Raw genomic sequence first — 14040 nt, 5'->3', positions numbered from 1 at the left:
CACCATAACCATCATCGCCACTACCACCATTATCTCCCCCCATCATCATGATTAACATTATCATAGTCATCGCTATCACTACCTGCCATTTTCATCTCCATTACACCAGTATCATCACTACCACCATCACCCCAATAACTATCCTGGCCCCTTTCCCTCACCATCCAATTCATCAAAAATTTATTGAACTCTCTAGACATTAACACCATTACCACCATCCACCCTTCACAACCATCCTAATTATCACTAGCATCACCATCGTAAGAAAAGCATTCCTGTGTTTAATTCAACAAACCTTTACTGTGCGTCTATGGTGTGTGTGAGAACCCTGTGCAGAGCACTGAGAGAAATAAGAGTAAGGATGTGGTACCTACCCTTTCAGAGCTTCTTCTAGTGACTTAATAAATATGCTAAAAGCATATTTACCTGCGGGACCTTGCTAGGCAATGCCCAGAAAGCAGTACATGAGAAGGCTTGGCAGTGTATCTGGTTAAGTCCATTTCGGCTCAGTCTCTGACACATCCTCTGAGACAGGTAGCAATGAGAAAAGTACTGTATTTGGAGTCCAAGGACCTGGGTTCAAATTTGGACTCAGCCATTTACTAGTGACACCCTTGGGTGTCAGTTTCCTTATTTATAAAATGAGAGCATTGTACTGAATGCCTAAGGTCCCTTCCAGCTCTAAATCTGTGACCCTATAATTTCCAGTCACTCCCTCTATTAAGGAGCTACATGGGGCTGTAGATACCAGTCCTGCTGATTCAGAGTCTCAGACTGGGGCTCCTGGGGCCCCTTCCCCCTTTGTCTGGGAAGTACGGGGCAGGAGACAGTGGGGATAACAAAGCAGTCACCTGCCTCTCGGCCCCTACAGGGATGAGGCCCTTTATCCCAGACCAGGACATCGGCTACTTTGAAGGCTTCCTGGAGGGTGTGGGCATCCGAGAGGGCGGCATCCTCACTGACAGCTTTGGCCGGATCAAGCGAAGCATGAGCTCCACGTCAGCCTCTGCTGTGCGCAGCTATGACAGTCGAGCTCCCCGCCCAGAAGCCGAGGCCTTCAATCGTATTCTCACTGGCATCACCCATGACATTGAGGCCCTGGCACAAGAGGGAGAGGAGGAGGGCAGCGAGGATGAGGAGGGCTTGGGGAGAGCCGAGGAAGGAGAGGACAACTACCTGTGAGAACCCCGCCCCCAACCACACATAGTGGGAGCGGTATAGAGGGCATAGACAGTGTAGCTACGACAAAAGTGTATCTGGAATGTGGGGTAAAGAGGCCTGGGAGATTTTCACTGGGTCAGGTTTGATGGAGTATAATGAAAAGACCATTAGATTTGGAGTCAGAGGGCCTTGATCTGAAGTTACTACATAGTGACCTTGGGGAAGTAACCTAACCCCTCTGGGCCTCATTTTTCTTATCTGTGAAATGGGGGATTTGGACTAGATCAGGGGTTCTTAACCAGGGGTCCATGGACAGGGTCCATGAATAAATTTCAGAGGGGTCCATGAACTTGGATGGGAAAAGAAATTATATCTTTATTTTTATTAACCTTTAGTTTCCTTTGTAATCCTATGGATTCTGTTTTATGCATTTAAAAACACTGTTCAGAAAAGGGGTCCACGGGTTTTACCAAACTGCCAAAGGGGTCCAATAGACACAAAATGGTTAAGAATCTCTGTGATACATGGCCTCTAAGGTCCTATTCAGCTCTAAATATTGTGATATATATACTCAGAGAAGGAAGATGCTCAATTGAAAGCATTTAAAAATATTCCCAGAACCTGAAGTGGGGGTAGGGGGAGGGTTAGTGAAGGGATGGGGACCTCAATAAAAGAGATATGGGATTAATTTCTGAGGAAGTAGAGGAAGCAAATGCCTCAGGGGACTCCTGAATCTAGCCCTGACAAGGGAACAAGAACACTGTGGCTGGCCCCTGTCCCAGGGACGGCAAGCTAATCACCTACCCAGCCCTTTTCTAGTTTAGGGACACAGTGCCTCTGCAGTACTGGGTTCTGCCAGCAGGGGGTTTATGGCTCTGGTCCTTGGTGATTCATGGTTTTTTAGAGGAACTACCCTCACGTGGGTTCTCAGCAGCCCAGCCTGATACTGTCCCTTTGGTGGGGAGGGGAGAAAAGAGGACTCCTTAAGAAAACCCTCTTAGTTCCCAGTTTGCATCAGCTTTGGTGCTCCAAGAGGGCAGCTGGAAAAGAGGGATGGTACCCTGTCTTGTCAGACTGAACAACAAGATAGGAGCTACCAGAGGGAACATTAAATAACCCTTGGGCAGCGCCAGACTGAATAGGGCCCAGGACAACTCTCTACTCTTCCCAATAGGAAGATGAACTATGGAAAAACCTGCAGGACTTTAAAGGATCCATTACTTTATCAGTGTAGGTGTTCTTTCCCCTGATACAAACCCTGATTCTTTCAAACCTTTGGATCTGGGTTCAGGAGTTGCTGTGGTCCAAAGAACCATCCTCTGGTGGCCAGTCCTCAGAAAATGAGACTCTCTGAGTTTAACAAGGCTGAACAACAGATGCATCTTGGGGCCCCAGAGACCTTTCCAACTTTCTAGGACCCACCAGAGCTTATATTCTTGATGCTCAGGGTCTTCATGGGGTCACAAGAAGTTTCTAAAGGAGGACATCCATAGAGGATGGGGAATAACCTGGTGTTAATAAAAACTAAAAGGCCTTTTCACTCACCATCTCTTGAATGAATGTTTACAGATGATTTCCATTTAGGATCCCAAGGTGAAATTCAATGACAATCATGGAATATGGACTGGGAAGGATCTTCAGGAAGATCTAGTCAATCCTCTCATTTTACAGAGGAGGAAACTGAGGCCCAGAGAGATTAGTGGAAAGAACTCTGAACTGGAGATTAGGAGACCTGGGTTCTATTCCTAGGTTTCCCACTGTCTTGTGATTTTCTTGTTCTCAGTTTCCCTATCTGTAAAATGCAGGGGTTGGGATAAATAATGTCTGGAATCCCTTTGAATTTTGACAGTCCATGCTGTAAGGTTCCTTCCAGCTCTGATATGCTATGTTCTGTGCTCTAAGACTATGTTCAACCCTGATAATCTATATTCTAAGGTCCCTCCTAGCTCTGACATTCTTTAGCTTTCTGTATTCTTGAGGGGTGAGGGGAGAAGACTGGGTCTTCCTGTCTCACCCAGGCTGGAAGTACAGCCACCACTCATGGGCCCAATTGGCATGAGAGCTTTGACCTGCTACAGTTTTAACCTAGGCTAGTTTGCCCTTCTTAGGCAGCCTGGTGACCCCCTCCCCCACTAACTCCTCCCCCATCACCATATTGATACCAAACTCAGTGTGGACACTGGCTTGGTTTTTTAGCCCTAATATAGCTTTGAACTCCTAAACTCAAGCCCTACTGAAGCTCAGAATTCTCATGTTCAGGCAATCCACCAGAATCCTCTCCAGGAGCAGGTACCACAAGTGTACCCCACATCCAGGAACTTTCTAAGTCTTTACTTACTACTTATTATGTACTTGGTCCAGTGTTCAGTGCCCTAGAGGAGGGGAGCAAGAGAATGAGCAAACAAGGTTTTTGATCACAAGGAGCTCAGTCCAGTTAGTAAGATTCCCACATCAAAAACAGAATCAGGACAGTGCAGCATCAAATGCTAGACTTAATGCAATGGAGGGTCAAAGCTGGCAAAAGCTAGCAAATGCTCTGGGCCTTCAGAAAGGGAGGGGATCACTATGGTATGGTTAGGAAAGGCTTCCTACAATAGATGGGACTTGCTAGGAGTAGGATTTTGACAGAGAAAGAATAGTGGAGAAGGCAATAGAGATGTGCAAGGGGGAGTCAGAATGAATAAATGCATGGAGGTAGAAATCAATTAATTAGCAAGCATTGATTAAGCACCGATTGTAATTCAGGAACTGAGCTAGGCACTGGGGATACAAAAGTAAAAAACAAACATTTCTTGCCCTGAGGGACCCTACATTCTATGGGACCTGGGGTGTTCAGGGGATAGTGGGGGTTCTACCAGGATAGAGCTGGGAGCTGCTTATAGGGGAGTAGGAGTAAATAAAGTTGATTAGCTAGAGTGGACCAAGGTGATGGAAGCCCTTGGATTGGAAGAACTGAGGAGTTTGGACTTCATTTGGATTGCAATAATGATGGTGGTAGTAGTTACAATAATAACTTCATTGAAAAGACAAGGATGATATAGCAGCTATGACAATAACAGCTAACATTTATGTAGCACTATGGGATTTGCAAAGCACTTTACTTATCTTTATTTGATTCTCACAACAATCTTGTTGTGGGACATAATATTATTCTCATTTCATAGATTCAGAGAGGTTAAGTTGGGAAATCATGTTAGTTCTTGAGTAGAAGAGTGTTGGGATATCTTTCAGAGGGAACATTTCCCTGATGGCTTTCTCAGAGGCAATGTTGTATATGTAGCAACAAGAGTGCTAGGCTTAGAGCCAGGAAGCATGGGTTCAAATTCCCACTCACACTTCCTGGTTGTGTGACCCTGGGCAAATCGTTTAACCCCACTGAGCCTCATTTTTTCCTAAAGGTAACTCACATTGCCTACCTCACAGAGTAATTGTGAGGAAAGTGTCTTGTAAACCTTAAAGGGCTCTAGGAATAGCCAGGGAAACCCACCAGTGTCAGCTCAGGATCTGCTTATAGAATCTGGCCTTCCTAACCAGCCTCCCCCTGCATGGGGCCCAGGCTATCCCAAGAAGACAAAAGGGCTTGTGTCTCTGTCCTGTCATGGAAGCCTATTACCTCAGGGATGGGGTAACTTCCTTGGTCACTAAGGAAGTTTTCACCCCACCCCAAACTTCCCTTTTACTTCAAAGAATTAAAAAAAATTGAACCAGCTGTTTGCCTGGAATGGAGGGCCCACTGACCCCAAAGGGGTCAGGAGTTCCCCACTTCATTCCCCACAACTGATTGAAATTTATCCTGACAGTCACTTCCCCCCATCTCTCCCCTGGAGCCGCTGATGGCATCAGCTGGTTCTCAGCCTGGTGAAGGAATCAGCAAGCATGGAACTTCCCCTCAGGCTGACAGAGGGCCAGGTCAACCTGCAGCAAGATTGGGAAGTTAGTAAAGTTTATTCTCAATTCAGTGCCTCCTAGATTCCCCAGCACTGGAAAGAACTTCCTCCTTCAAGTCCCAAGGGCCCTCTGTTTTCTCACCCACCCTCCCTCACTCCAGCCTATCAGACCTGCTGTCTAGAAAGGGCCAAGGATCTGTGAAAACTCAGGATGAACTCTGGATCAGAAGAACTATCTTGTTAAAGGATGAGACTTGTTTTGTTTGGACCCAGGGACAAAACTAGATCCACTGGGCGGAAACTGTAGAGGGGCAGATTTCAACTCAATATAAAGGAAAACCAGTTCCTACCAATAAGAGCTGTCCAAAAGTGGAATGGTGCCGAGGTATGTAAGGTATAGTTATAGAGTAGTGAGTTCCTTTATTGGAGGAGTTCAAGCAGAAGCTAAATTGCCACTTGTTATAAAGGAGATTTCTGCTCAGATATGGGGTGCATTAAGATGCACTCTGAGATCCCTTCCAATTCTGAGACTATGGTCCTATGAATGGAAGAGAGAACCCAGACCAGGATGCAAGCCCCCTGGGAGACAGCCTGGCCACCCAGTCTCATTCTTGTTTCTGGTTGAGAGATGAGGCGCTTTTTTCTCTGGTGAGGGAACAGGTGGTAAGGGAGGTAAAAGAGATCTTCCTGGAGCTCCTGATCTCACATAACCAGTGCTTAGCAGGAGGGAGGGAAGGGAGAGAACAATCATTTATTATGCACCTAGTGATCCAGGTAACATGCTAAGTGCTTTACAAATATTATCTTATGTGAGATAATAGCCCAGTGCCTGGCACAGAGTAGGTGTTTACTAAATGCTGGTTGGCTTGCCTTGACTCTATCATCACATCAAGTGGCCTCAGCCTAGGGGTAGGGAGCTTGTGGGACATCAGGATCCAATAGAAAGAACAGACAGGGCAAGTGGAAACTATATTAACTTATTCATAGAATTACAGGATTTAAAATTAGAAGTGACCTTACAGACCACCTTAGAAGCCAATTTCTTCCTTTAATACCTGAAGAAATTGACAATGATAGACTTAGCCCTTCTCAGCAATGCAAGGATCTAAGACATCTCCAAAGGTCTCATGATGGAAAATGCTATCCACACCCAGAGAAAGAACTATGGAGTTTGAATGTAGATCGAAACATGCTATTTGCTATTTTTTCTTCTGTTTTGTTTTGTTTCCTCTTTCTGATGATTCTTCCTATTGGTTCTAATTCTTCCTTACAACATGACTAATGTGAAAATATATTTAATAGGAATGTATATGTAGAGCCTATATCAGATTGCGTGCTATGGTGAGGAGGGAGGCAGAGGGGGGGAGAAAAAATTTAAAACTCAAAAGCTTATGGAAGTGATTGTTGATAAATCAAAAGAAATTAATAAAAAAAGAAATTGAAAGCCAGAAAGAGAAAGTTATTTTCCAAGATCACAGGGCTAGTAATAGCAGAACTAGGATCTGAAACCAAGTTCAATGCTCTTTCCACTTCTCCAGAAGTCGTTGTTTAGACTTCATGAATCTCCATTTGGAGTTTCTTTGGCAGAGATATGGGAATGATTTGTCATTTCCTTCTCCAGTTCATTTGACAGATGAGGAACCTGAGGCAAGCAGGGTTAAGGGACTTGCCAAAGGTCACACAGCTAGTAAGTGTCTGAGGCCAGATTTGAACTCAGGAAGATGAGTCTTCCTGGCTCCAGGCCTGGGGACTCTATCCACAACCCCACCTAGCTGCACAACAGCTGCAACAACAACAGATGTGTGCTCAGTCCTTATTACTTAACTACATTGAAGTGTGGGGGCAGGGAGCAAAGGTCCAGCCCTGCCTTTTGGGAAATCATAGTTTACTAGAGAAGAAAGGACTCCACCGTTAAGTAATCTCAGGCAGTTTATGCTCTGTAACCTATAAGAGATAGAGATGATTAGCTCTGTGGGGAAGAGGTCCCTGAGGAATCTAGTAGTCAGAGAAGGCTTCACAGAAGGGGTAGGCTTTGAATTGGACCTTCAAGGATGGAGAGTATCTGCTCAAGAGGAGGGCAAAGAAAAGGGAGGGACATTCATTTCCTTTTCTAAGTTCCTGGCCTAGGGGAAAGAGTTCTGGCCTGGATTCAAAACCTGGATGTGTCACTTAATGTGTGACCCAGGGCAAGTCCCTTAACCTCTCAGGGGTTCAGTTTCCTCATCTGTAAAGTGAGGATCCTAACACTCTTAACCTCATGATGATACTAAAAAGGAAGAAGTTTATAGATATTAAAGCAATACAGAAACATGAACTCTTGTTCTTTTTACATGAACAATTGACATAGCTCTGATTTTGTCAGAGTGGTGCTCTTTTCACCAACATAGAGCACAACCCTTCTACAATGATTGTAATAGTAATTAACATTTACACAGTGCTTTGAATTTTGCAAAGTACTTAACTTATGTCATCTCATATATGTAGATAGGGCATCAAAGTTGGATAGCGTGCCAGTCTTGGAGTCAGGAAGACTTGGCTTCAGATCCAGTCTCAGATATTTACTAGTTGTGTGACCCAGGGCAAGTCATTTAACCCTGTTTGCCTCAGTTTCCTCAAATGAGCTGGAGAAGGAAATGTCAAATCACTCCAGTATCTTTGCCCAAGAAAATCCCAAATAGGGTTATGAAGAGTCAAACATGACTGAACAACAACAAATATGTAGATAGCACCTATGTTATTTCATAATGTAAAAAAGATTCAAGTTGATGTGCCCAAAAAATTCATCCTCAACCTCATAATAAGTCTTTCTGAAATTACTGGAAGTAGCATGGTACAGAGGATACGTAGTCAAGGGTCCTGTCTTCATATTCTGCCTTTCCTACTTATTACCTGTTTGACTTTGGAAAGCTGCTCAACCTTTCAGGGCCTCAGTTTCCCCAGAGAGGGGGTTGTACTAGATGACCTCTGAGCTTCCTTCCAGCTCCAAATCCATGATCCTATGAGCTTGGGCTGGTCTTTAGACAGCAAGCACCTAGGCCATTACTGAATCTGAAGTCTTTGAAGTTTGGTAGGATTTAACTGGAGTTTGGACTCTACTGGCATAGTCTACTTTCATGCCACAAGGAGGCATAAGAGAAGGTATTTAGTGAAAGGTGATGTTGTTATTATGATGATGATGGTAATTATCTCAGAAACAGGACACAATATCTTTTGACATCCTCACCCCACCCACATTTTTCAGTAGGGACCAGTTTCTTCACCACTTACACTATCTCACTTCTGACGGTAATTTGGGCTGGGTAAATCCCAGAGGCCCTCCCTGTGCCCTCTGGGCCCAGAGTACCAGCCCTGGCAGCCTCTTGCCTTCCCCTCCTCAAGCCTTTGGGGCTCCCCCTCCCCCAAGAGTGTTGAACTTGACAGGCCCAGTTCATGGGGAAGTCCAGGAGGTACTTCCTCTTTTCTGAAGGAACCAACCTGTAGGTTGTGTAACTGAACCATGTTCCTGGTTCCCCTCCTCACCACTGGCCATCCCCTAGGGGGAGAGGCCACCAGCTGGAGGTGTCCATGCAGCTGGGAGAGAAAAACAACTTCACACTATACCTCCTTCTCTCTCTACACTTCCCCCTTCATTTCCCTACCCTCCTCCCTCCCATCCCAGAAGCCCCAGAGCTGGCATTTAAGACAGAGGCTAATTCAATAAAAACAAAGAGTAGAGAAGCTCCCACCATCTCTCATCTCTGCCTTTTGACATCATCAGGGGTTCCTAACTTGAGGTTTATAAACGTATTTTTAAAGAAAATATTTTGATAACTTTTTAAATATAATTTATTTCCTTTGTAATTCTATGTATTTTAATTTTATTTGCTTAAAAATATTATCCTGAGAAAGGCTTCATCAGACTGTCAAAGGGATCCTTAACATGAATAAAATAAATAGTAGCTAACATTTTTATAGTGTTTACTTGTGTGCCAGGCACTGTGCTAAGCACTTATAATTATTATCTCATTTGATCCTCACAACAACCCTTTGAGGTAGGTGCTGTTATTTAACCCCATTTTACAGATAAGGAAACTGAGACAAAGAGAGGTTAAGAGACTCACCTAGGGTGACACAACTAGTAAGAGTCTGAGGTCAGATTTGAATTCAGGTCTTCCTGACTCTGGACCCGGTGCTCTGTCCACTGAACTACCTAGCTGCTGATAGAAAAGGTTAAGAACCCTTGCTCTGTATCCTTCAAGACTGAGCTCAAATGTTGCTTCCTCCATGAAGCTTTTCCTGACTCTCCCCAGCTCAAAATAACTCCCGCCTCATATCATCACGTAACACTCTGTACTTCTCCTATGCAATTATAGCTGAATGCTTTGGTGGGTCCATGATCTCACTGGTGTTGAGAATTATTCCACTGGTGCAAAATGAGACCCACCTTTTCATCCTTTCAGATTCTTGCTCATACCCTTCCAGAAACTGCCACACAAGAAGATCTACCCAACACACTAGAGGCCTTTCTCTAGGTCTGTTAATCACGTGTAGGTCCCAGGGCAGCATTCTCCTTCACTGTCATTATATAGGCCCATAGATCATAGATTCATAAACTCACAGATTTAGAGCTAGAAGAGATCTCAAGGTCCATCTAATCCAACTCTCTCATTTTACAGATCAGGAAAACCAGGCCAGAGAGAGTGAGTTGCCTCAGGTGGCACAAGTGGTATAAGAGGTAGGATTGGAACCTTAGCCCTCTGACACCGGAGCCAGTACATTTTCTAGGCAGGTGATATGACTGACCCACCTATTTTTTGGGTTATATATGTCTTCACTGATGTATTTTATGTCACTTCTGTACAAGTCATCATTGGTATCAGGTGCCAGCCTCCTTACACCCACCCATCCGTCTCTCTATTGTTCTTGGGGTGAGGGGAAGGGCAGGTCACAGTTTTAATTCTTCTGAGTGTTAGAGTTCTATAATCCACAGTCATAAAGTATCACAAAGAGAATGTTGGTGTTAAACTTGTGGCAGCAATCAGCTTGGGATCTTTGAAAGTGGTACCCACCTTCCCAAATGCAATCTAGCTCACTCTTTTCCTATTCAGTTTTGGGCCTGGCTCATCTTATACAACTTTCATATTCTACTTCATATTAATATATGTATATATATATGTGTGTGTGTATTACATGTATTATATGTAATATCCATATATCCATATATTACATATATATGTCTTATCACTCATACTACTTATTAACTCCTTGAGGGTAGGGAGTGAGCCTTTTTCATTTTTGTATCTTCCTTAGTGCCTAGGACTGTGCTCTGCATATAGTTCAACCAATCAATAAGTATTTAATAAGTTTGTCCTATGTGCCATGCACTGTACTGGTGCTGAAGGTATAAAGACAGCTAAAGAGCAGTTCCTGCCCTCAAGGAGTTTACAGTCTAGTATAGGATATAAGACAAATATACAAATAACTTAATATGAAGTAGGATATGAAGCAGGGCAAATTCTATCAGGGCAAATAACACATACAAAAATAAATATAAGGTATTGATGGAGTGGGGAAAAGAACTCTAGCAGCCAGGAGGGTCAGGCTTCAGGTAGGAGGTGTCACTTGAGTGGAATTTTGAAGGAAATAAAGAATTCTAAGAGGTTATGGAGGGGGCTTGTGTTTAATATATTCCAGGCATGGGACAGTTAGAGATGAGGATGAAGGGTTGCAAAGGGAGGAACAGAGGGAAGGCCAGTTTGGTTGGATCATAGAGTGTAAGTAGGGGAGTGATTTAATAATGAGACTTAATAATGTGTCTGCAGGTTAGAAGGAACACTGATCTGGATGGGATGGAGAGTGCTTGTAAGGGAACAGTAGGAGAAACAGACAGAGGAGTTAGAGTCTGGTTATGGAGGAATTTTAATGTCAAGCTGAGATGTTTGTACCTTATCTTTTAGGCAATGGTTAAGATTCAGGTTAGTCTGAGGTATCACCTCACACCTATCAGATTAATATGACAAAAAACAGAAAATGTTGGATTTTGGAGGGGATGTGGGAAAACTGGGACACTAATGCACTGTTGGTGGAGTTGTGAACTGATCCAATCATTCTGGAGAGCAATTTGGAACTATGCCCAAAGGGCTATAAAACTATGCATACCCTTTGATCCAGCTATACTACTGCTAAATCTATATCCTAAAGATATCCAAAAAAAGGGAAAAAGAACTATGTTTACAAAAATATTTGTAGCAGTTCCTTTTGTGGTGGCTAAGAATTATAAATCAAAAGGATGCATATCAAGTGGGGAATGGCTAAATAAGCTGTGGTATATGAATGTAATGGAATATTATTGTTCTATAAGAAGTGACAAGCAGGATGATTTCAGAAAAACCTGGAAAGACTTACATGAACTGATGCAAAGTGAAGTGAATAGAACCAGAAGAACATTATACACAGTAACAGCAATATTGTTCAATGAAGAACTATGAATGACTTAGCTATTCTCAGCAATACAATGATCCAAGATAATCCCAAAGGACTAATGATAAAGCATACTATCTGTCTCCAGAGAAAGAACTGATATTGTTTGAATACAGACTAAAGCATGCTTTTATCACTTTCTTTCTTTCATTTTTTTTCTTTTATTCGAGTCTTCTTGTACAAAATTACTAATGTGGAAATGTTTTACATAATTGCACATGTATAACCTTTATCTGATTGCTTACTGTCTTAGGAAGGGGAGAGGGAAGGGAGAGAGGGATAGAATTTGGAACTCAAAACTTTAAATAAAAATGTTAAAAATTTGAAAAAAAATATTTGGGTTAGGTTAGGGGTTAAGGAGAGTGCTGCTAGATTGCCGATTTCTGGAGCAGACAGTGTTGCCTAATCAGCCAGTCTTTTGTTCATATCCATCCTAAAAGGTTCTCCCTTTTCCTTTCTGCCTTTCCACATTCTTCCATCTACCAAGGCTCAACTCTGGTCTTGCTTCCTCCATGAAGCCTTCCTGACTGAGCTGGCCCCGAGAACTCTTCCTCTTATGAGTTTCCATACCCCTGACTTTTCAATATCACTCACTTGCCCATGGAGCACAGGCTGCATGCTATTGTTAGCCCCTCTTTCCCCCTGCCTCCCTGAGATGATTCGGTCAGGCTTTCCCATTCTGCCAGAGGGAAGAGGAGAAACACAATCCATAGGTGTAATCATTGATCACCAAAGGAATTCTATCAGCCTCTGTGTGTGACTCTCTAGCTTACTTCTGACTAACCTATTCAAAGGTGCCTGGGATCTGCTTACTTTAGGTCAGTGTCAGTTGAAAGGGCTTTAGTAACTCTTGTTCTCCTAAGTATTAAACCAGCTTCAGCCCCCAACATTTGGGAGTCACTCAGGTGGAGCTGACGTTGTGAATCAGGAAGAAAAGGACCTCAGCATCACAGGATCTCAGGCTGGAAAAAAATATTATAGATCACCAAGTCCATCTCCTGCATTTTACAGGTGAGGAAACTGAGACTAATAGAGGGAAATGACTTGCCCAGGATCACACAGCTAGTAAATGAGTCAGGATTTGAACTTGGGTCTTTCTGACTCCAAGCCCAGTACTACTTTGTCTACTGCTCTGCTGTCACGAGGCCTCACTAGGAGCAGTGAGGAACAGGCTGGCTGAGGAAGAAGCTTTTTGGAGGTCTCTGAATACAGGAAATCTAAACCTAGTTTGCATTTCAACATCAATCCTGCTCAGCAAAGTCTGGCCATGAGGCAAGTTTCCAAATCACACAAGTTAAATGACCCATCCAGTAGCCTGGGACCTCTAGCAGTTTTCCAGCCTCACTCAGAAGATGAAAAGGGAGTTCAGTAGTGATAGATATGAACAAATTCAACTGAGAGAGAAGTGCAATTGTGTAATGAATGTTATTAAGCTAAGAAGAACAAGGAAAAAGATATCTAGATCTAGATAGATATAGATATACAATCAATCCATCAACATTTATTTTTAAGGAATTTATTTTATTTATTCTTAACTCATGTTTTAAAATTTTGAATTCCAAATTCTCTCCCTCCCTCCCTCCTTCCATCCCCTCCCCCACCGATTCAGAAGGCAAGTACTATGATACATATTATACATATGAAATCATGCAAAACACATTTCCATATTAGCCATGTTGCAAGAAAAATAAAGTGAAAAACAATCAATAAACATTTTTCAAGTGCCTACTATGTACCAGGCACTGTGCTAAGTGCTGGGGATACAAAAGACAGTCCCTGCCCTCAAGGAGCTTATAATCTAAAGGGGAGACAACGAGCAAAGAAATGTGTACAAACGAGTTATATGCAGGATGAATAGGAAATAATTAACAGAGGGAAGGTACTGGAATTAAGAGAGGTTGGGGGAGGCTTCCTATAGAAGGTGGGATTTTAGTTGGGACTTAAAGGGAGACTACAGTAATATGTATAAAAAGAACCCTAAAACAAAGCCGAAGAAATGAGGAAATGTACCTCCCTGCTTTGATTGAAGAGGTAAAAAATTGCGTGTTGAAGGTCTGCATTTCTGGATTAATTGATTTTATTTAATTGTTTTTCTTTTTCAGGCTTGCTCGTTGGTGAGTGTGTGGTGGGAGTATATCTGCAAGTAACTGTGATGTAGAAACAAAAAGCAGCCTAAAAAGATTTTAATGGAAGAAATGTTCGATTCATACGTCACAAGGTACACAGCTGAAGATGGTTAGCACCAGTGGCAAAGAAGGCTATAAACAAGTTGACCAAAGGACTCCCAAGGGGCATTATGTTCTCCTTTTAAACAGGGCCATGGGTTCTAATTTCCGCCCTGCCTCTGACTTGCCCTGTGACCTTGAGCAGATAGCTCAAACCATTCTGAGGTTCACTTGGACTCTTCTCCTCAGCATACATTTGGGTGTACCTATGTTGCTAAAATAGTAATAGCAACTTACATTCCAGTCATAAGAAGGAGGAGGAGGAGAAGGAGAAGGAGAAGGAGAAGGAGAAGGAGAAGGAGAAGGAG

At 43.1% G+C, this 14040-nt stretch overlaps 1 protein-coding gene across 7 annotated transcripts in view; it reads left to right on the top strand.

Annotated features, from left to right (window-relative positions):
* Positions 1-14040, top strand: part of CCM2L (CCM2 like scaffold protein) — a 36223-nt gene that overhangs the window by 21241 nt on the left and 942 nt on the right. For 3 of the 7 annotated variants that reach the window (XM_027867767.1, XM_027867766.1, XM_027867763.1), the window contains exons 10-11: positions 872-1178; positions 13610-14033. In XM_027867767.1, the coding sequence (XP_027723568.1) occupies positions 872-1178; positions 13610-13625 (323 nt within the window). In that variant the 3' untranslated portion in view covers positions 13626-14033. Of the gene's footprint in view, positions 1-871; positions 2702-13609; positions 14034-14040 lie in introns of those variants that run through there. The other 4 variants (XM_027867769.1, XM_027867765.1, XM_027867764.1 and 1 more) reach the window with 3 other exon arrangements.

This window comes from Vombatus ursinus, unplaced genomic scaffold, assembly GCF_900497805.2.
Source record: "Vombatus ursinus unplaced genomic scaffold, bare-nosed wombat genome assembly UNPS02014786.1, whole genome shotgun sequence".
Lineage (NCBI taxonomy): Eukaryota > Metazoa > Chordata > Mammalia > Diprotodontia > Vombatidae > Vombatus > Vombatus ursinus.
Note: the sequence above shows the minus strand (reverse complement) of the source record. Positions and strands in the feature narration are given on the sequence as shown.